The 24,300-nt window shown below is 31.8% G+C and overlaps 1 protein-coding gene across 3 annotated transcripts; it reads right to left on the bottom strand.

The window, feature by feature from the left end:
- Positions 1-2,224: 2,224 nt before the first annotated feature.
- On the bottom strand, positions 2,225-19,291 carry LOC110645380 (pyridoxal kinase). 3 transcript variants are annotated; one of them, XM_058151387.1, is made up of 13 exons: positions 19,031-19,291; positions 18,799-18,892; positions 16,603-16,696; positions 16,348-16,452; positions 14,076-14,159; positions 13,239-13,300; positions 12,821-12,885; positions 10,677-10,740; positions 10,170-10,235; positions 9,180-9,236; positions 3,026-3,070; positions 2,875-2,928; positions 2,225-2,574 (listed from the first exon to the last, which is right to left on the bottom strand). In XM_058151387.1, exons 1-13 carry the CDS (start codon positions 19,102-19,104, stop codon positions 2,434-2,436), a joined length of 1,005 nt encoding a protein of 334 aa, XP_058007370.1. In that variant the 5' UTR covers positions 19,105-19,291; the 3' UTR covers positions 2,225-2,433. The 3 variants fall into 3 exon arrangements, with proteins under 3 accessions (XP_058007370.1, XP_021654211.2, XP_021654212.2); XM_021798519.2 differs by having other exon boundaries at positions 13,239-13,312; positions 19,031-19,288; XM_021798520.2 differs by lacking the exon at positions 14,076-14,159 and having other exon boundaries at positions 13,239-13,312.
- Between the last annotated feature and the right edge of the window lie 5,009 nt (positions 19,292-24,300).

Raw genomic sequence — 24,300 nt, 5'->3', positions numbered from 1 at the left:
TTTATGGATTTCACAAATATTAAAGAAAATTAATTAGGAGTATAATTAGATAATTATCTTTTATTATATAATCTATAATTGTTATTCCAACTCATTAAACTTTTATTGAATTAAAAATAATGAAGCATTAGCAAATGTGATTTGTTTAGTCATAATCCCACTTAAAGGGCAAAATCCAATTTGTAACATAGTAGGAAATCTTAGCTTAATTTGGTGAGAGGATTATCCTCTTAATTGTGTTTTACAGTTGATATCAGATCATAAAGCACATTAGCACAATCATTAATGCTGATTACCTTTAAATTAATCAAATAAATAATGAATAAATGAGAGCGAAGAAAATTTCAAAAATGAAAGAAATAAATAAAATAAACAACTAGTGAAATAAAGACATCCAAACAGATATAAGAATAAGAGTGTTTAGTTTAATTACTTACTATTTAACTTTTGAATTAAAATATATATTTTAATTTATAAATTAATTTAAAAATAATTAATTAATTATTTAATAAAATTATTTGAAAATAATTTTAAAATAGTTTAAGTATTTAATTAAAAGATATTTAAAAGTAATTTAATTTGTCAAAAATTTAAGAAAGACATGTAATTGAATATTGTGATTATTAAAATGATGATAATGTTGATATTTTAAAAATTATTAAAATAATATAATCTTTTACTTAGTTAAAGAGTAATTTTAAAATAAGTAAATAAGTTATAAATAATGATACTTTACTTATAATTTCTAACTTATTTTAAGTAGTTATTTTTTTTTAACTTACGAGTCAAATTGAACAATAAATTACTTATAATTTTTTACTTATAAATAGATTTAATTGACTTATAAATCAAACCAAATACTCCCTCAGTCTCCATCGATTATTATATAGATTATTTTTTGCCATTCAATTTTATTGGATACTAAATCCGAATTAATATTCCATTATTATTGATAATTTAAATTAAAAAATTCCAAAAAAAACTACAAAACTAAATATTTATTTACAGCAGAAGTATGAGCTACAAAACTAAAAATTGAAATTTTCATGAGCATCCAAGCTGCTTATAAGGATGCATTTTCCAAAACATTGTTTCAATGAGTTGCTTTCTTGAATTATGCATTTTCCTTTATTCCTTGAACACTTTTTATAAATCTAGTGAAATTATATTCTCTCCGTTCCCATAAAATTAGGCAATTACAAATTTGAAAATTGGATTAACGAATTTATAAGGGTTGACTAATAAATAGGACTAACTATTAATAATTAAAAATAAAATAAAATAAAATTAAATTAGAGCTCAATTATAAAAAAATTGGTTTTTTTGACTTAATAATTGTGATTTCTAAAAAAAATAGTTTTAATATTTAAAATTTTTACTTTCCAAATGATTATAATCAATTTATTCAAAAAAAAATGTATTAATTTTATTCAATAAAGCACTTTTCAAGTTTCAATCAAATTGATAGAAGCAATCATATTAATGAACCAACATCGTCACTAATTTCATTCAACTGATAAGATCAATGAATCAATAAGCTAATTCATTTGTTAACCAATCTAAGATTTCAAAACACTGGGCAGGGATACGAACCCATTACCCAATATTTAGAATTTGAAAATGGATATTTTTGTAGTGAGGCCAGTCAGAGACAACCCTCTAATGTTTAGTTACCTATAACAAGAGAAGGAAGGGTACAATTCAAACCATTTTTACCAATGTCCTATGCCAACAGTTTGAACAGAATAAATAACATTTACGTTAAGCTACAATTGCTTCTTTATGTTGAAGAATTTTACCAATTCGTTGAATCAAGTATTTGAAATGTTGGGCATTTGGGGATTCTCTTAAATTTTAACTACTTGTACTATAAAAATGATTATTTGCTTATTAAAACTACTAATCAAATCAATATGTTTAGATTTTGATTTTTGGAATGGAATTATAAGGTCCAACATTATTCATAAATTCATTAATATCCATTAAATAAATTTATCTATTAATATTTAATTAGAGTTATCTCTAAGATGGTAAAGGTAAAGTCTTGTGTATGAGCCCATATTTAAATAACTTAAAAAAGAAGGCTACATGTCATTTACTAAGTTTCACGAAGGAAAGAAACTTCAGTAGAATATTTCTTGCTTTAAAGTCTCATATTGTAAGACTACAAGTATGTCTGCTTAAACTATGTCAAAAAATGGTGATTAGAAATAAGCGTCAGAAATTGACAAAAACATTGAAACATTATAGGCCTTTGAGGAATTCCTGTCTAGAATGAGATTGAGAAGAAAACGTAACAGCAAAAGGAATTGCAAAATTGTTTGCAAACAAATCGGTCAGGAATTACATGAGCAATGTACCATTTTAGCCAAAAATAAAAAGCTACAGTTTGCAAACATTCAACAGTTGATAAACCTAATACACTATACCCATTTATTGATATTGCTCAGCTTTGTATCTAACTTGAGGATTGCGAATGTCATCCTGACTTTGGATTAACCTGATCTCCAAACTACTTGATTGGGGATCATAACCAGCTCTTCTGTAGTCATTCACCGTGCTCTGCAGAAGAGCCTGCAAATATCGGTAGACATCTAACAATGATGACCATTTTTGAATATATATATATATATCACAATATAAAACTAGCAATATAGGCTCCATTTTGTTCGAGAACACATTTTCCTAAAAAATATTTTCGACGTGTTTTGCTATTTGGCTTGCATTGCATAGGAAAATTGGTCAGCATTTCCTGGTCAAAAGATCCTATTATTTTCTTACAGCAATTTTGTAATATGCAACAGACAATGGAAGACTTTTTATCTTTGTAACTATTCTTCTATAAATTTTAGAGAAACTCAGAAAAAGAAATACCTGTAAACTTGATACGGCAAGTTCTGCTGCCCTGTCAAGGTTGTCAGGATGTTTCTGGATGGTAGGAAAAGAATATGTTATAAGAAATAAATATTACAGAGATGAATGTCTCAGAATAAACTTAAATTGAAATACAGTGTTGATACAATACATTACTCCATCCAAGCAGAAGTGCAGTCATCAGATCTCCAGTTCCCTACAAGCATGTTATGTGATGTACATCAATAGGCATCTTAGACAATGCATGGTACCACTAATAATGAAATCCATAGAGTTTAAGACTTGGAACATCAAGAGTATTATTCATATTAATCACAAATTCACAATTATGATGCAAAATCAAGCAGTTGATCTATATTCCCTCTCCATCTTGTGCCATCCCTTCCCCATTTGTCTTTCAATTTTTTTCTTTTTTTTGAAAAAATATCAAACATCTGTCACTCTTCTCTGTCCAAGTACATCCCCACCCCTTTCTCTCCTTCCCCTTCTTTCTTCTCCTCGTTTGCTTGGGCTCTTTTGGCTGGTACACCTTGATTGAAATTATACATACTCCCTCCGTCTCATTTCAAGTGATGTTTAAAAAAAAAAAAAAAAATTGTCCCACTTTATTTGCTTTTTTAGAAAATTAAGGAAACATTAATTATTTTTTTTCCAACTTTACTCTTATCTATTGTTACCTCCAATGCATTTATCTCTTCCTTATCACTTTTCTCTATCTTAATTAAATATAAGTACTTAAGTCAATTATTAGTATTTTTTTTTTTTATAAAAATGATCCGATCATTTCCTCAATTCTTATGCAAAAACCTTAAAAACACTTAAAATGAGATGGAGGGAGTATTTTTTACAAAAACACTAATTTGTTATTCTCATGAGAAGGGGAAAAAGAAGTTATTTTCAATAAAAGCAAAAAAATGGCTTATGGTCCAATCCAACATACAAAAACGGTATATGCATGTCCTCAATGAATCACTTATATCATGATAAGTTAATGTTAGGAAGGAAAATGCTCTTCTACTTTTCTTTTTTTTTTTTTTTTTTTCTTTTCACTATTTGATTTTGAGTGTGAGAATTAAATTACATGACAAAAATGGAATACTTGCGGTAGGTGACAACCAGCGTAAAAATTTCGTCACACCCTATGATATGGATTCAAATGATATAAACGTTGGGGCGTCCTCTACTAACGACGCGCTACATCGGAGCCCGGGTGTAGTGATAAATATGCAAGGGTGTAGGGCGTTCACAGCGACGCCATGCGGCGCCGGGTGTGGTGTTAAGTGAGCAAGGGTTCCCACATCATGGATGGGTGTGGGTAAAGAAGTTAGTCCATAGGACAGATAATAGAACAAATAGTGGAACAGAACACAAGATAGACATAGAAAATAATAGAAGATATTATAGAAGGAGACCAATTAGGAAGGAGCAGGATAGGAAGAGGATCAGGGTTGGTACTTGGAATGTTGGATCACTTACAGGAAAATTAATGGAGCTTGTGGATACCTTGGAAAGGAGAAGGGTGAATATTGCTTGCATTCAGGAGACTAAATGGGTAGGAGAGAAAAGTAAGGAAGTGGGTAATTCAAGGTACAAATTGTGGTTTACCGGAAAGGAGAGAAACAAAAACGGAGTGGGTATAATCATAGACAGGACATTGAAAGACGCAGTAGTAGCTGTGAAAAGACTAGGAGATAGAATTATACTAGTAAAGCTAGTACTAGATGGAGAAACAATAAATATAGTTAGTGCTTATGCCCCACAAATAGGACTAGACAGTGAGAGTAAACAAAGGTTTTGGGAAGATATGGATGATTTAATGCAAAGCATACCGAATGAAGAGAATGTTTTCATTGGTGGAGATTTGAATGGACATGTAGGAAGTGATAGGCAAGGTTATGAGAATGTTCATGGAGGTTTTGGTTTTGGCAGTAATGAGGAGGAAAAAAGCATCCTGGATTTTGCTATGGCATATGACCTAATACTAGCAAATACCTACTTTATAAAAAGAGAGTCACATTTAGTGACTTTCAAAAGTGGGCAACATAGAAGCCAAATCGACTTCCTCTTAACCAGAAAGACAAATAGAGCTCTATGCAAGGATTGCAAGGTCATTCCAGGAGAGGCTTTAACAAGTCAACATAGGTTGGTGGTCTTGGATGTCAAGTTTAGGAACAATTCAAGTAAGGTCAGAAGAAATAGTGTAGCTCGAACAAAGTGGTGGGAGTTCAAAGGAGTAAAGCAAGTGAAGTTCAAAATGATCTTCTTGAGTCCGAAGTATGGAAGTTAGATATGAAGGCCAATGATATGTGGATACAGATGGCATCAAAGATTAGAGAAGTAGCTAGAAAAGTACTTGGAGAGTCTAAGGGACATGGACCACCCTCAAAAGAGAGATGGTGGTGGAACGAGGAAGTACAAAAGGCGGTGAAGAGAAAAAGGGAATGGTATAAGAAATTACCTAAATGTGATAATAATGAGGCATATGAACAGTACAAGATAGCAAAGAAAGAGGCAAAAAGGCGATTAGCCAAGCAAGAGCCTTTGAGCAGTTATATGAGAAACTTGGAACTAAAGAAGGGAGAAAGATATTTATAGATTAGCAAGGAGTAGAGAAAGGAAATGTCAAGATCTCAATCAAGTTAGGTGCATTAAGGATAAAGAAGGAAAAGTGTTGGTGAAAGATGAGGACATTAAAGAAAGATGGAGAAATTATTTTAATGATCTCTTTAATAATAGTCAAAATGGAAATAGCGTGAATATAGATTATAGAACAATAGAAAAGAATGTAAATTATACTAGAAGGATTAGATCTTTAGAAGTAAAGGAAGCACTTAAGAGAATGAAAGTAGGTAAAGCCTGTGGACCCGATGAAATACCAATTGAAGTGTGGAAGTATTTGGGAGATATGGGAGTGGCATGGTTAACTAAATTATTTAATAAGATTCTAAGCTCAAAGAAAATGCCTGATGAATGGAGGAAGAGTATTTTAGTACCTATTTTTAAAAATAAGGAGACATACTGAGTTGCTCAAATTATAGGAATTAAACTCATGAGCCATACTATGAAGTTGTGGGAGAGAGTTGTGGAGCATCGACTACGTCATGATACTTCTATCTCTCTCAATCAATTTGGTTTCATGCCTGGTCGTTCAACTATGGAAGCGATCTTTCTCATTAGAAGCTTGATGAAGAAATATAGAGATGGGAAGAAAGATCTACACATGGTTTTTATTGTTTTGGAGAAGGCTTATGATAGTGTTCCAAGAGAGATCTTATGGAATGCATTAGAACAAAAGAGGGTATCTATTAGGTACATACAAGTATTGAAAGATATGTATGAAGGAGCAACTACTATTGTGGGAGGGGACACAAGAGATTTTCCGATCTCAATTGGATTACACCAAGGATCAGCCATAAGCCCTTACCTTTTACATTAGTTTTAGATGAAGAAACATATACAAGAGAGTATTCCTTGGTGCATGATGTTTGCCGATGATATTGTTCTGATAGATGAGACACGAGAAGGAGTCAATAGGAAGCTAGAACTTTGGAGAAGTACTCTAGAGTCAAAGGGTTTTAAGTTAAGTAGAACGAAGACAGAATACATGCATTGCAAGTTCAGTGAAGGCCAAGCGGTGATAGGGAAGGAGTTAGTTTGAATGGAGTGGCACTGTCCCAAAGTAATCACTTTAAATATCTAGGCTCGATCCTTCAAGTAGATGGGGATGTGAGGAGGATGTTAGTCATAGGATTAAAGCCGGATGGTTGAAGTGGAGACGTGCCACGGGAGTTTTATGTGATCGTAAGATTCCCAATAAATTAAAAGGAAAATTTTACCGTCTGACCATACGATGGCTATGCTATATGGTAGTGAGTGTTGGGCAAAGAGTCGTATGCATCTAAGATAAGAGTTGCAGAGATGAGAATGTTAAGGTGGATGAGTGGCCATACTAGACTAGATAAAGTCCGTAATGAAAGTATTAGAGAAAAGGTAGGAGTGGTGCCAATTGAAGATAAGTTGAGAGAAGGGAGATTGAGGTGGTTTGGTCATGTGAAGCGTAGACATACGGAGGCTCCAGTTAGACAAGTAGAGCACATTAGGCTAGAGGATAGAAAGAAAAAAAGGGGTAGACCTAAATTGACTTGGAGGAGAGTAGTACAACATGACTTAGAAGCATTACACATTTCTGAGGATTTAACCCAAAATCGTTCAGAGTGGAAAAAGCGAATCCATATAGCCGACCCCAAATTTTTGGGATAAAGGCTTAGTTGAGTTGAGTTGAGTTGACAAAAATGGAATACACAAGAATTTTTCTTTAAAGTCATGTCAAGTAAACTTTGTCATGCTAAGAGCTAAAAATAAGAAAAATGGCATTCTTCCAATAGGAAATAAGATGTTTTAGAATCAGAGAGCGAACAGAAACAGTATCCTGACAAAATACGGAATTCTTACATCGTATCAGAAATTCCTATGATTAAAAATAATAGGATTAAACACAACAATGTCCTATGACCTATCACTTATGCATACACCTAGTGTAGACAAATTTCTCCCTAAATACAGAAATCCCCTTGTATTTATGTATAATGCATTATTGTCGTGCATTTTTCAAGGAAAGACACTGACTCAAGTCCCTAAGGTGTTCAAAAATTGAACATTTTATGCCAAATAGCCCAAAAATGAATCCAATACAGTGTCCTTGGAAAAAACAAAAGTGTCAATTTTTTTGCTGGACATAGAAAGAAGCCTATTTTAAGAAATGGGAGGATAAGAGTTCATATTACACCATATCTTAGGAGGATGTTGAAGTTAACCCAAAATATCTCAAAATTTTAATAATTCTGACAACATAAGAATGCAAGTAAAACAACTATTAGAACAACTATGAAAAAAAAAATGATATCCTTAAATAAGGAGTTACAAAAAAGCCACTATAAAATTGAGGCTGTTTTTACCATGTGTTTAGACATAGGAATTGCAGCCGTTGGCTTTTCTTCATCTTTAAACTTAGGGTCTGTTTGGCAATATTAGCTGTTCTAATAACTGCAAGCTATTCTAGTAGCTATTAGATATTAGTTATTTATAGAGTAATTTAAAGCAGAAATATTCGATAAAAATAGCTGTTAAATGTAAAAATAGTGATATAATCTTTTTAATCCTAATCAAAACACTCCCTCAACCTCTAAAAGCTAAGAAAGGTAACATTTCATGAACCACTCCCTCAATCTCTAAACGCTAGTATAAACACTATGTCATCAAATAGTATAAATAAGAAATATTCAAAACACTAAATACTACCTTAAAAGTTATTGCCGAACAGAGCCTTAATTGAATAAAAAGCTTTGAATTTTGCTATGGAGCCATCAAGAAGTGGTCAAAATAAAGAAGATAAACTTGGTAATTTAGAGCATTCAACAGCAGGGGCTGTTAAGTATGTTGCTTGAGAGTCTATCATATAACGCTTGAACACAGAGAAGGCCTGAATAGTACATGGTTTGAGTGGCAGAACTCATGCCAGCCCATAAGACTCAGAATAGTAGTTCTGCACTTTGATCTTACTGGCCACATTTTTTTTTCTTTTTTTGTGACCCCAGATCCACATCTGATCTGACTACTCTTCTTTGTTTTTTCCTTGCATTTAGTTACCTCAAAAGTCAAGGGAGGTTGAAATATGAATTAAAACAATCCAATCTGAACTGACCCACAGCTGGACAGTCTATTACCTCTTCTTAGCATTTCCATTGTTCAAGGTCATATTCTCCAAATGAATTACCTCGCATATTTAACTTCAATGAGATACTAAGGTTCCATAATGAAATCCTCTGCATTTATTATGTTTCAAGGAATGGAACAGAGTCCTCCATTTCATCATCTTTGAACTGATACAAATGTTCTAGTAAGCATGAATAGAATACTTAACTTTGTATGATGCTCTTTTGAATACCCGTACGTTCCATCAGTATAATGTGGGAAACAAATATACACCTCATGGAATGTCAGCCTTCATGAAACTAGCAAACAAGAAAGCAATAACGCATCTTGATCTCATTGGTATTCCTACATATCTATGCTGAAGAGCAATAAAAATTTTAAAAGCCTACTTCACGATGATTGATACTCCAAAATATAATGATAATAGAAAAATGAATGATTGGAAACAACCATATTCAAAGAGAGGGCAAGATAAAGAAAATGACAATCAGAACCTTCATGCTACGCAAAACTATTTAGATTTCTTTTCCAACCACACCAAAAAGCAAAACAAATTCCACCAATTAATGGATCCAAAAGGAAAATTTGCATACCGTAAAATATGCGGGGATTTTGGGTATCACAATCTTGAATTGCTCAGCAGATTGGCCCTATCATAAAAATGGACATGAAGAATATAAATAAACAGAAACCGTATCTGCCTTTTGAACAACTATACTATTCAGAAGAAATAATGACATCAATAAATAAATCTAAAAATTATGCAAACAAAGTTTTTTTTTAGAAAAAAAAAAAGAAGAAAAAAAGCTTAAAGAGAGGGGGGGCGGCGGCGCACAGGCATAAAGGATATTAACTAGTCAACATATCAAAAAATTAAACACTCAAAATTTTTGCATGAAATGACAGTTTGGTCTGGAACCTGCAAACCCAAAACTCTTGCCATTGAACGAGATAATGGCTGTTAGACAAACATAATACACTATCTATTATCTAACTTAGTGATACAAATTAGCGCATTGGATAGAAGCTAAGCACTGAAATGTCCAAGAATCAAGGTAACCTTGTGCACACATGGATTGATGTCAAATACAAGGTAGCAAACTGAATAATTGATTAAGCATTCAACTCATAGAAAGAAGTGTGATTATTAAGAAAATCACTGAGCAGAAGTAATTTCACATCTGAGAATGTATCAAAAGCTTCTTGAACACTCCTAGGCTATCATTAGGGATGCCTTGAAATTTTATTCAAGAAGGCAGAGGCAACGAGGGTCAAGGATAGAACTGCTTTTCCTTTCAGATTCTTAAAATTAGACTGTAATTAGATATGATATTTATAAAAATATTTACATTACTTTTTTTTTTCAGTCTATCAGCTAAACAGGGCATGGATACACCCAATCAAGCACTTTGGCGAACAAAAGTCAAATTCAAAAACAAGCTAATGAAATTTTGCATAAAATAACACCAACAAATAGCATCCACAAAACAGCATATGTTGGTGTCAGATGCAGTGATGGTGGCACCAGCTTAGACTCTGAAGTAATGAAATTGAACCCCAAAGAGGAAATACAGTTAGCCTACCTTTTCCTTTTGATGACTGCCAATAAGTAGAAGATTGCCATCTATATTGATGCTTGTAATTACAACCTGAAATTCATCAAAGGTTATTCTTCTTGCTTTGAGATTAGAAAATGTTGTTCATAGGCAAGTTTCTCATCAAAATAATTAAGAGAAGTGGATACAGATTAAGGTAGAGGTTTGCTATAAAATTCAATTTTGTAAAGCGAGAAGCAATTTATAAATGAATTTTCTTGTTGCCTTCAGGGAAAAAAAAGTATGGAGAGGCCACAAAATAAGTGATCTTCAATGAGGTAAGTATCAACTAATTAAGCATTGCACAATGCCATGAATATGCAAAAAACATCCAAGGAGACAAATTATAAGCTTCATGTTACCCAGACAACCAATAGTAACAATAAAGAAATCACAAGCAAGAAAACAAGCCCAAAATAAGAAGCCTGCAATTTTGAAATGTGGTAGATGCTAGAACTTTAAAGTAGGTTCAAGATAAAAATATATCACAAAAACCTTTGAAGGTCCAGCGGCATGAAGAATGTTACAAGCTTCACGGCCATCTCTTTCGGTCACAATCCTATAATAAGAATATTGTCAGAAGGAAGAAGATTTATTAGAATGAAAAGCAAAAAATAGAACAAAATATAGCACCTAATAGTTTTTACTTACTTTGACATAGATCTATTGGCCATAGCCTACAATAGAGCCTATCTTTCCATTAAGAAGATTAATGAAAATTTATAGAGAGAGGAAAAGGGATCTCTACATGGTATCCATTGACCTAAAGAAGGCATATGATAGGTTTTATCATCCATAAGAATGGAATAAAATATGAAAATGTAACTCATGGGAGTGCAATGCGTGTGCTATGCTTCTGTAGGATAGAAATATGGTCAAGCTAAATATATTGTATGTGAGTGAATATTGGGCATTTAAAGTATGACTTAAAGCTCAATTTCACCTCTGTACTTATTGAGAAATTCAATTTAGTCCAATTTCAACATTTTGTCCAAATTAGCCAAGAAGTTTCAATTTAAACTGAATTTAGCCCAAATCAAGAAATTAAGATTCTTGATTTTTGGGTTTCAATCAAGAAATTTAGCCCCCAAAAATTTAGCAATTGAATTACTTAATTTTTTTTATTTAAATTAAGAAATTTAGCCTATAATTTAGGCTAAATTGAGATTAAATTCAGGCTAAATTGAGATTAAATTCAAACTTCTAGGTTAATTTGGATAAAGAGTTGAAAATGTGCTAAATTGAACTTCTCCAATAAGTACAGAGGCGAAATTGAATATTTTGCTTATAAACTACAAGTGTACATCATATCCACAAGATGAATGTAGCAGAGATTCAAATGTCATGAATGAATGTTTAGTAACATGATAATGAATAAGATAAGGGATGAATATATCCACTACAGAGTGTATATAGCACACATTACAGATAAAATGAGAAAGAGGGTCAATTAAGATGGTTTGGTCATGTCCAATATAGAGCATTGAATGCACCAATATGGAAGTGTGATAAGTTGGTGGTGAAAAGAATAAGAAGAACTAAAATGATGTAGAGGGAAGAAATATCAAAAGATTTACAATTATTGGATATTGATGTGAATTTTGTTTCAAATAGAAAAAAGGAAATCCATATAGCCAATCTAACTAATTTGGAATTAAGGCTTAGTTGTTGTTATTGTATTACACATATTTGAAATTGAAATGATCATGGCTATAAGTTTCATAGCGATATTAAAATGAAACTTGGGCAAAATGAAGAGTTAGTAAATATTTATCAGCTCACACCCATTTATAACAAAATGTAGGTAAACAGCAAAGAGAACAAGAGAAAGGGATGAAACTCCTATAGAAGGGAAAGGAAAGAATAATTAACTATATATTGTACAAAAGCGAGAGAGAGAGAAAGAGAGAGAATGAACTAGTAGGACAAAATCCTTGGCAAGAAGACATCACTAACATGAACTTATGCATCTTGCTTCAGCCTCATAGTATATATATCAGCAGTAGAGAGTTCAATCTGCAGAATCTTCAATATGTGTATTGTGCACTACTTCTGAATTTATCAAATGCAGTGTCTAAAAATTATATGCAGTAAAGCTTTTCATTCAGGACTGAATGCAACATAATTGTTGAGCTTGGTTCTAATTTCCGAGATGATTTGAAGGGAGAAAGATGATGTAACTCCTTCAAAAATACTGATGTTTGCCACATCAATAATTTCATAGATAATAACGTATGCCATTGAGCAACCAGACTAGTAGTCCAATAACTGCCTCATAGTGCAGGCAACAAGCAATCAAACACTGTTTCCCCCTCTCACTCCCTTGAAAAGGCAAAAGATCAGGGCCAACCTTCTAAAATGACTTCTAAGCATACATACATCACTTCATTTCACATTCAATATTTATTGCCTATTGAACCATTGGACTTTATATTCATTGTTGTCAGCTCCACAAATTTCTTCAATACAATATCAGAAAAGGAAAAGAAAAAGCAATCAGATTTTGCTTAACGATTGAGTTAATTAATAAAGCTACTTATTAGGAAAAAAGATATAGATTAATAAAAATAACAAAAATGAAGATCATATACTTAACGAGATAAGTTTTAGCACTTCACTTCCGTTATATCAGCAAATACCTGAACTCAGTCAACTGTTCAGCTTCAAACTGGTTAGGAGTCAACATTGAAGCCGCTGGAACAACCTAAAAATATAAATTCCGTCTTGTGTCAGGACATCAAGTTAAAATTAAGGTATTTTACCTTTGAATCAAGTAGTTTTGTAATGAATCAGATTTACATGTAGATCAAATGAAATGACTTGCATCCAAACAAGAAGTCCAATCCAAATACCAAACCTGGTTTTTGATGTTGATCACTGATGAAGTTATGCCTTGAGAGTCAAATTACGTTGTAAAAGGAGTTTAAAATTTTTTACATCAATTTCAAAGCAAATGATAAACATTGATATCCAAATTTAACAATTGGATTATGTGTTTGAATTTCAGTCAGAGCCCAATCAACCAAAAATAGAAATCTAACAATTGGACCAGCTCACCTTCTCGCGATATACAGCTACTAGCTCCGGTGGAACATAAAGTTTCCCCTCATCGCCCATTACTGGATCACAAACTAGACAAGTGTAGCAAAATTTTCATGAATAGACAAGATAAAGAGGCACTTCTTAGTGAAGCAACAACAGTCTGTTTCTACATGTACAACAAAGATAATAGTTATAAAACAACAAATGTCATTCTTATGGCCTTAATTTCACTGCAATTAAGAGCTTTAACTCCTCAAAGTTGACTTTAGAACTGATTTCTGGGAAACAATGAGTTCATTAATTTTAATAGACATCAAGAAATTTGAACAAGTAAAAAGCAAACTGAGGACACCTTACTCCTCTTACAATGTTTGACAGGACAAACTTAATAATCGTCATCTCTGAAACCATGATTCCTTGATCAATCCTTAAAAACAACAATTATGCTCTACTGATTGAGCTATTCAAGTCTTCAAGACAGCATCCAATGTCAAGTCTAACAATCAACAGCATCAGCAAAAACATGAACCTTGCATACAATTTAAATTGTTCCAAGAACAAAACTAGTTCTGTTTTGATCAGTTCTCCATTTTCTGTATCATAATTATTTCTCTTACACTAATACTTTGACATTTGTTTATAAACTCAAATCTTTGCAACATACAAGGGAGAGCAGGAAACTATCAAAAAATAAAATAAGCAAGCTGTCCATCAATTGATTAAAAAAAAAGATTTATTTAAGTTGCGAATACATTCAGGTAGCAAAAAAATCTAAATTTTCATTTTACCCCTCCTGGGATAGAAGCAAAAGTAAAATTGCAAAGACTTTTCCAACATCAATGATTTACTTACCATATGTAAGTTTTGGATTTATGGAGCGAAGCTTATTGACAACTTCCAATACAGCATTCAAAAATGAAACTGAACCAATATAACCTGGCAAATACAACAGCAAGAACTAAGCCACATTGACATGGAACTAGGAAGTTCCCAACTAAACAATACAGAAAGTGCCAACAGCAAAGGAAGCCAAATTGGATGAAAGCTAAAATAAAACTTGAATCTACTTTTCCATATTCAGACCCCAATCCCACCATGTCTTTTGGGGGCAGCTTGAATAACTGCTATTCACCAAAAAACTGAATAAATCACAACTTGTTAACATTTTTTTTAAGTCAACTTGATAATAACTATTAAAAGGCAAGTCAACTGAATTTTAAGTATAATGGACAGTATTTTGAGAACGCTTTTGAAGGATGTAAATTCTAAGGTATTGCTGAATCTCTATAATGCAAATAATTTCCTTATGTAATTGAGTAGTACCCCTTGTTCTTTCATTATATTTCACCCATTAAAACTTAAACCAAATTTGCCATTTTGACAACTGCTATTAATTTTATCAATTGTGATGTTAAACTTTATTGTTTGTAATAATTTTGCCCAACCTGTTAATTGTAATCCTGCACAGTATGAGCTTACATCAAAAGATTAGCTGGTCACTATTATGAGATTTTGTGCCCAGCCACTTCTAGATAACCAATCCTTGACAGTATTTTCTCTATATAAAGAAACTCTCTCTCTCTCTCTCTCTCTCTCTCTCTCTCTCTCTCTCTCTCTCTAAGAGCCATGAACAACAACCTCCCTCCACCTGACAACTATCTCCTTCCTTGCTTACACTGCCTCAACAGTCAACACCTTAATTCAGCCATCTTCCTCCCCCTCCACCATCACCCATTCCAATTTTCTTCTTTCACACTGCACACTACCGCCACTCCATTATACCAACATCATAATGATCAACCACAAATCCCAACCGCACTGTTACCACATCTGAACTCATCACCACCTAGCACTGCCTCCTTCTTTCTTAGCTAACCCATAAATGCCATCAGTCTGAAGCCCCAAAATATAAAATATCAATATCAGTTCATTTACAGCTTCAGAAACAATGGTCAACAACATCAAACTAAAATGAATAAACAGTCAAATTCCAACTCATCTAAAATCACGAACTTATATTCACCAAAAAGAAATAAAAAATAAATAAATAAATAAATACACCATTCCATACATCCAATCATCATTTTTTAAAGCAATAACAACTAAAACATGTTTACTCGAACTATGATCAATCAATACCAAAATGCCAATAACATTGACTGAAACCCATTCCTCAAACCCAGTACCACATAAATCATGTTATTATCCTCATACTTCAACAATTCAAATACCCATTTTTGCCAACAATGCCAGCCAAAATCAAACCAATAAATAAAAGAGCCTAACAACATTCTTTGCATTTGCATCTCAAACTAAGAGTCTTGAATTTGTTTATAGAAAAAGGAAAGGGAAAAAACAAGCAATCTCATTTACAAATTTTTTGTTTTATTGTTTAGGAAACAATCAGATTCTAATCAGTTTACTATTTATTTATGAAGTTTGCCATATTTCTATCAGCTAACAGACTTCATATCAGAAAAGTACCACAATATTGGAATATAAATGAAAAGAATGTTATATTACGAGTGAGAGAAATGGATCCATTAAAGAAGAAATAAGAAAATATAATCCATGTTTGACAAACCATAGAATATTTTCACCTCTATTGGCTGAAAACAATATATTTACAATATGCAGGATGCATAGAACACTAAAATTATTTAGAAAAAGAGTTATTTGTATATCAACTTTGTAAGGTAAATTTCAAAAGGTGAAAAAATCATCGTTTTTAGACTAGTTTTTTTTTTTTTTTTTGTAGAGAAATTTTTATACTAGTTGTTTCAATAAATGTTTGAATACTTGAAAGACCAAGAAATACTCCTACCACTGAACGGCTTCAAATATTGGCTGATACATAATAAATCAGCCAACACATAAAAGGATGTTGGTAAGTTGATCCAGGATTTTCCAAAATATGGTGTAAAATCCAAAATCACAGGTGTATGGCTGGCCAAAATGGCCATTAAAAAAAATCCATTTCTTTTAAAATTTATAATGTCATGAACTCTTTTTTCTTCCCAAATTCACATTAAAAGCACCCCACTGAGAGAGACATAGAAACATCATGGCACAGGAGAATTCTCCTAATAAACTAAAAACAAATAGATCAATTGCGGCAGTATACCTGTTAACAAATGAGTATAATACAGCAAATCATTTGCTTCAAGTCCTTCTATTAAATCCCATAGTTGTTGTCCATTCAAAACTTGGCCTTTAAAGGACGGGTACCCTGCCCAATTTACAGATTGATCAAACATAAACCAAGTTATGTTTTAGCCATGAAAGCATGCCTGAACTTATACAGATTGACAGATGGCATCGCACCATATATCAGGCTTCAGAGTTCTGAGACTGTTTGAGTGAAGTATAAGCTGCTTGCCTGTATGGTTTGAGAATTGTACTGAATTGATTGGATCAACATCAAAGCCCAGTATTTGAAGGGGAAAGACAGCTGATTTATTTCCAACATATCCCTGAAAGAAAAATTGATTATATGGACAATCTAGAATCATATTAATGGAGCTGACTGAGATAGCCTGGACTATACAAAATTAAAAATACTACTTTGAATGGAGAACCAATGACATGTAGAATATGAGAGAAACAGTTTCTCTTATGTCTGCTCTGAAGGAGAAATTTCAAAACGCTAATATAAAGTTAATGTAGGCCCAAGATGTAAATGACCTTAAAGAAAACATATTTAAAATCTCATGTTGTAGTTAATAAGAGCCTATTTGTTTTGCATTCCAGGAATGTATTTTTTTCATAAAGAATTCATATTCACTTAGCTATATTGACTAAATCTTCACTAAGTTAGTTATATTGACTAATAATGCATTTGAAAAAAAAGGTTTTTGCATTATGAAATCAGAATTTCAGTTAGGCATTGGGGTTACTTATGGAGAAAAATGAAACTTTAAGTCTAATTTCAGTCACTTTTTAAAGCATTTACGGCATCTCCCTTTTTAAATCACAAAAGTTTAAAATATATATCCATATTTAGCCTAGCTTCAACATTGAAAAAAGAAACATTTATGCTTTCTTCCTAATATTTTTAGTTATTTATTTACTTAGTGTTTGATCAAAGAAGAATTAACTACAAAGAACAAGGAAATGACCGGTTACAAAAAGGAAGAGACTATAGGGTATCATCCTCATAGAACAAAAATATGCCATGGTTTTGATTAGGTTTGAATTAAACATTTCAAAATAATCTAAATCCAAACAAACTAAATTTTGAGCATATTTTGATACCTTAACCAACCTATACAATATTAAAATCAAGATACTGGGATTGGATTGAGGAGGCCGTTTAATTAATTTCAATCAGTCATTCACCTTTAACTATGGAAAGCGAAATAACATGTACCAGCTAAGATAAATGATGGAACATCCCTAATGGGTGAATATTATGCCAGCCATTAAACTATAACCATTAAGAACAATGTACAAATGGTTCCACAAGGTAGGTTTTGCTTGATAACATATCTAGATCAACACAACTTTTGAACTTGGATAAATTAGAAAGAAACAAAATCATTGCAACCAATCCCCAGCTTAACCATTATGTTCACAATCCTCCCACTGAGGTTTTTCCACTCTCTAAGATTGTTTACTTTTGCAGAGTGCATATCCAGATGAGAAACTCCATATATTTTTTATTTAAGAACTCACGATTATCCACAAAAATAGGATGAGTGAAAGCAAGGAAAATATAAAGTGACATTGGAGAGAGACATTTCTTTATTTAATTTTTATTCTCTTCAATTTATGGTTTACAATAATTTGGTCAGAATTTGCGGCACAACACACCAACATAATAAGGACAAAAGAACTACAACTTCACTTATATAGGAAGCAAGAAGAATGGTTAAGCCACCACCAAGCCAAAAACAGGAAACCGGACATAGTTTAAAAACACGACAGAAAGGGACTATACAAAAGAATATCACATCCGCAACTACGCACTCTGCACAGAATATTAAAAATTGTGGCATAATTCTGCCTTTACTGCTCTGAGGAATACTTAACTTTGTTGCTTTTGCCTCCACCAAAAGTTATTGCAAAAGGAAAATCTAATAAAATCGGTTAAACACAACTGTCAATTTGAAGCACAGATTGTTAAGACAATTCTGAAATATAAATCCACATTTACACCCTTAATTTTTTTTCCTTTTCCATTTTAATCCCTTGTCTCATTTTCCTGTAAAAAGTACTTGAATTAAAACTTTCTATCATCACTCAAATACGAAAATTTTCATTCACTGATTTTCTTAAACTGGTACTGTTTTACATTAAATCACAACAAAATACAGCCAAACATAACACATAGTTATATGCAATTTATTATCATGCACAATCAATGCAAACAGCCAAATAATCCATTTAATTCCATTTGATTCAATAGAAACTTTCACAAATAATTAACTTACCAAGCAAAACTAATAATTTCAAAAAAAAAATAAAAAATAAAAAGTCAACTCTCAGTTCATTTATCTCCAGGACCAAACAGGATGGGAAAGAAATTGAAAGACACCAAAAATCAAAGCTTGAATTAGATAGAAAGAGCAAATACCTGAACTGTGTGAGACTGAATGCTGAGAACCCGACCAGTTTCCGAAGGAAGAACCAGCGACAAGATTGGAGGTGCCATTTCCGATTTCAACAAGCTTATTGACAATCAAATCCCAATAAAAGAACACAAACAGAAAATTAAAAAAAAAATCCTTCAAATTCAATCAAAATCTGAAAACAAAAATCAAAATCAAGATAGAAAGAAATAAATTTCCAGATAAAAATCAATTTACCTGGAAATGTGAATCCGAAACTCAATTTTTCCCAGCCAAGACTGAGAACGGCTAATAGACAAAGACCTTAGCATTAAATAAGAGTAACAGAAGATTGAGTAAGCGACTGCTCGAGTGGTTATATATCGTACGAAATTACAAAATAGGGAAGCGAAGAATGGTGGATTTAAGCGATTATAAGTGGTAAATTTATGGAGAAAGAGAGGATAATTTGGAGAATTCAATGCATGAGTTGAGCCGCAATCTGAGAAAACTGAAAATGGGAGCGAATGGTGGCGTTGTTTGAAAGCCTCGAAGTTGGAAAAATTTTTCAATTAGGTCTGAATGTCGGGCCATGGAAAATTCATTCGGATCTGTTTCAGTCCGGCCCAACTGTCAACTTGGGCTTGCTTGAAGTGCCGTATAAATATTAAATATAAATATTATGTATTTAATAATTCTGACATTAAATTTATAGTAAAATTTATTAATAATTAAGAATATGATTTTTGTATTTTATATTTTGCTGTTGAAATAGTTAATTTTTATTACTTTAATTAATAATTAATTTGGTTGCATAGGTAATTCTGGCTAAAAATATAATAAAAAATAATAAATAAAATAAAAATATTTTTTTCATTTTCCTCCTTTATATAATTTTTATTTTATTTTTTTCATACAATAAAGTAAAAATTCTTCCCTTCTACTTCTTGTTCGTTGTTCCCTTAGCTTGAGGATGTGGAAGACATTTGAGTTTTTAATGGAAATAAGCTTAATTTGTCCCATGTATTTTTTAGAAATATTTAATTTAATTTATTTTTAATTTTTAATTTAATTTAATCATTATATTTTTTGTTTAAGTTTAAATTAGCCCGATTGATATATACGCACTATTTTTAATGGATTAAAGCTCAATTCCATCCTTGTACTTATTAGGAGAGTTTAATTTAGTTCTTTTTTATTTTTGTCCAATTTATCTCAGAAATTTTAATTTAAGTTCAATTTAGCCTCAAAATAAAAAAAAATAAAAAAATTAATCTTCTTAATTTTTGGACTTAAATAAAAAAAATTAAAATATTTAGTCCCAAAAATAAAAAATTGAATTTCTTAATTTTTTAATTTAAATCAAAAAATGAAGAAATTTAGCTCATAAATTTTAAGTTTTGAGCTAAATTGATCTTAAATATTGAAAAGATTAAACTGGATAAAAAGTTGAACATGTGCTAAATTAAACGTTTCCAATAAGTACAGAAGCTAAATTAAGTTGAAAGCTTAATATTAAATGTTATTTTTATTTTTTTATAATTAATTAAATTAAATAATAAAAATAATATTATTTAATATCAGTAATTAAAATGAAAGTATGAAAAAATATTATTTTTATATTTTCATTAATTAATTAAAAATATATTAATTAAATTGAAAAATAATTAAAAAAATTTGATATTATAAATTAAAATTAAAAATTATGACTATAATTAATTTTACTTATTTAAAATAAAAAATATTATTTTATATTTTCATTTTCTTAATTAAAATTAGAACATTATAATCAAATAAAATTAAAAATATAAAATATTATTTTTTCCATATTATTAATTAATATTAAAAAGTTAAATATAAAAAATTAACCAATTATAATTATTTAATTAACATTAAAAATAATTAACTAAGTAATTAACATTAAATATTAAAAAAAAAAAGCAACTCACACACCAAGTGGTGAGTGAGTTACTTTGAGCTATTTTGAGCTTAAACCAAAACTAGAAGTGCTAAATTAGACCAAACATTAAAAATGGATTAAATTAGACATTCCTAAAAGGTACAAAGGACAAATTAAGTTTAGTTTCAAAAAAAAAATGTAACTTAGGCATCAAGAAGTGGTGAGTGAGTTACAAATTAGGCCAATTTGAAGTTAAACCAAAAGTAAAATGGCTAAATTAGACTAAAAGTTGAAAATGAGCTAAATTGAATATTTCTAAAGAGTACAGGTAGCAAGATGAGCTTATTTGCATTAAATTTTTTAACAAGTAAATCATTTTTGGAGTTGATCGGCAAATGGGTATGACTGATTTGTGGAGATAAACTTGATTTAAGATGAAATTAGGTAAAGATTTGACCAAAGACTTATAGAAATTGAGAATGGATTTTTGTGGGTACATGTTGGTATAGGGTGAGAGAAGGCTTAAGCATTAACTTAAGGTAATGACAATGGTGAAGCAAGGAAAATACTGATGAAGAGAATGACAAGGGAATTGTTTCAACTTGCAAGTGGTGTTGATGTTCAGCAGGTGATTGCAAGGGAGCCAATGATATGCTCAATTAAAGAAGTGCGCAAATAGAATAAAATAGCCTTTTAAACATGTATTTATTATCCTTAAGGAAATTATTCCTTCACTACATTTCTATTGGGTTAATATCAATTTCCTTTAGGACATATTAGGTCCAATAAAAATTCCAGGCAACAAAATATAGAATTTCTTCCAAACATGAGTTAAAAAAAATGGTAGTTAAATTCAGAAAGGAGTAGAAGTATTTATAATGTTAAAAGTCACACTTCAAAACATTAAAAACTTTGACATTGATACTTATTCAGGAAAACACAATCTTTAGCACTGAAAATTAATCATATGGGTATAATTGCATATAAGTGTTAAAATAACAATTATTAATTACTTTTGGGTTAGAGCTCAAGAACTAAATACCCAAATGCCTTATCTTTGACCTTTTAAATATTATTTTAAATTAAGGCTCAATGCCTTATCTTTGACCTTTTAAATAGTATTTTAAACCAAGGTCCAATGGGAGTTTCTCTCCAATTTTTCCCACCAATCAAATTAAAGTTTATAAACACCTTTTTCTTCTCATCATCTTCCAATGTGAGACAAGTACCACTTCCATCACTATCACTAACTATTACTAACAATTTCACTTCAGCGTGGAGTAGTCAAAAGCTGAAGTGAAGCGGTTTGCAATTATTCATGAGTATACTTGCCAACTTAAGGGAAGGTTAATGAGTCCTGCAAAATCTTAAAAAGCTCCATGAGGGTCTTTCTAACCTAAGAGAATGTAATAGCTTTAGAAGAACGATGACCTTTAAAAGTGTGGCAAGGATCTCCATTGACCTTTGGAAGCCATATGACCTTATAGCATTTTTGGAAGCATTAAAAGGACTTCATTAAACTTTAGAAGTTAGGAACGGGGTCATTGTGCTAGGATCGAAAGGAACAAAAGAAAAAAAAAAACTTAGAAATTTGGAGAATTCCAAGATGATTTCATTAATGTAAGTATAATCCTTTTATAGATTGTTGATCATGCAAGTATAACTCTCTCTTATCTCTACAACAACAAATGTTAGTGATTCTATACAATGATTATCTACATGATGATGATTACTTATAATGGTGTCTATTCATAGTATAGTTCTGTCTTAGTCAGTCACTTTGTCGCTTAAATAGACCCCCATTTTGTGAAGTGTTTAGTCATTGACGCTCGATGAAATAATTAGCCTTCAATAGAACTCTTGTAGCTTTAGGTTTCTCCCATGATGCAAGTTCCTTTGAGTTGCATCCCATTAGTGTTGTTGCATTACTAGGTGGAAGGTTGGACACCTAGAACACCTAAATAAGGCCAATTGGTTGCAAAAAATGCAACTTATTCCCCTTCTTAGGATTGCTCTTAGGTATTATTCACCCTTCATAGGTTAGCCCAGGTGGTTTGTGGTTACATATACACATTTTAAGGCTTCTGATGCTTGGTTAGTCTTTTTAGATTCATGCATAACTTAGGTACTCCCCTTCTTAGGATTGCTCTATGGAATTATTCACCCTTCATAGGTTAGTTCACGTGGTTTGTGGTTATGCATACATGTTTTAAGGCATCTAAGGCTTGTTTAGTCTTTCTCAAGTCATGCATAACTTAAGTGCCTTAAAACCATTTTTTCTTAAGAAAAGTGTCTCCGTGAAATGCTTTCATTGCAGAGACTAACTTAATAACAACTTTATCCATGGCTAAGAAATATTATCCATCTTTAATTCAAGGTCATTCCTTATTGTAGGGAATGCTAATCGTCCATTCATAGTCCTCCAAGGTTGTCACTCAGCTGTTACCTCTTCCTAAGGATTAAGGGTTGGCCATTAGATCGTTTGGTGGCTATGATTTTTGGAATCTTATATTGTTAATCTCTTATTGATCTCAAACTTGATATGCTATCAAAAAGGTCCTTGGAGAGCTAAAGGAATACTAATCTCTTGCTTTTAGAGCTTCCTTAGTCAGCCACTATCTTCCTCTTGAGTCTTTATGGTTTCTTTTTAACACTCCCGGGTGCCTTAGAGTTTGAAACTTTGTGTTGGATGCCTTAGAGTTTAAAACTTTGTGTTGGACTCTAATTGCTCCTAAATTTTGTATGGCATTGCACCATACCTTTAAGACCTTAAGGAACCCCAATAACCCACTTTCAGGCCTTCACCATGCCAATAAACACTCCCCCCTTAATCAAGCTTCCATGGTCACCCTTCGGTATTATTGAGGGTTCTAAGGCTTGATGCTTCCTTATATTGGGCTTCAATCATTCTAAGCTTTTAAAGATGGCTTTAGCATGCTTAGAGGATGATATTTTCAAGAAAATTAGCCACTAATGGATATGTCTATGTGGCAATTGACTGCATGCTTCATTGTGGACTCATCAATCACTTAAAGGTTCCTTTAAGGTTTCTTATGTCTTCATGGCACCATGTCACATCTTCTAATTGCTTTGAAATTTGAATCTCTGAACCTTTAAGTCCAAAGGACTCTTATGGCATCCCAATCAGCCGCTTCACCCTTCATCAAGTGTGTAGCTAGCTAAATGCTTTATTAAGTGTCCTGTTGGCCACCTCCTAGTACTTCTTAAAACCCAATGCCTAGAACTTAGCGAGACTAAATCCTTCTCATCACGAGCCTTGACAAGGTAGCAAAATGGTTTCCTTTACTTTCCTTGATGTTGTCATTGACCAAAATCTAGTTTGTTTGCCTTGAAATTAACCGAGATGTCTTCATTATCGTTGCTCAAGATTTAGCATGATCTCTAACAGCCGATGTTGCTCACCATGTGTTTACCTACTTTAAGTTTGACTTTATGTTAGGTGTCAATGTGATGGGAGGAACAATGTCATCATTGGAGGAGAGGAAATTTTACTTTACTTTTTTTCTTTTAGCTTAAATTATTATGCACCAGCTTATTTTACACAAGTCAACACATGTTTTTTGTCTTTTTTGAATATGTGTTTGATAATACAAAAATAAAAATTTTA

This window comes from Hevea brasiliensis, chromosome 8 (assembly GCF_030052815.1).
Source record: "Hevea brasiliensis isolate MT/VB/25A 57/8 chromosome 8, ASM3005281v1, whole genome shotgun sequence".
NCBI lineage: Eukaryota > Viridiplantae > Streptophyta > Magnoliopsida > Malpighiales > Euphorbiaceae > Hevea > Hevea brasiliensis.
The sequence above is the reverse complement of the archived record's forward strand: the minus strand, read 5'-3'. Positions and strand labels throughout refer to the sequence as shown.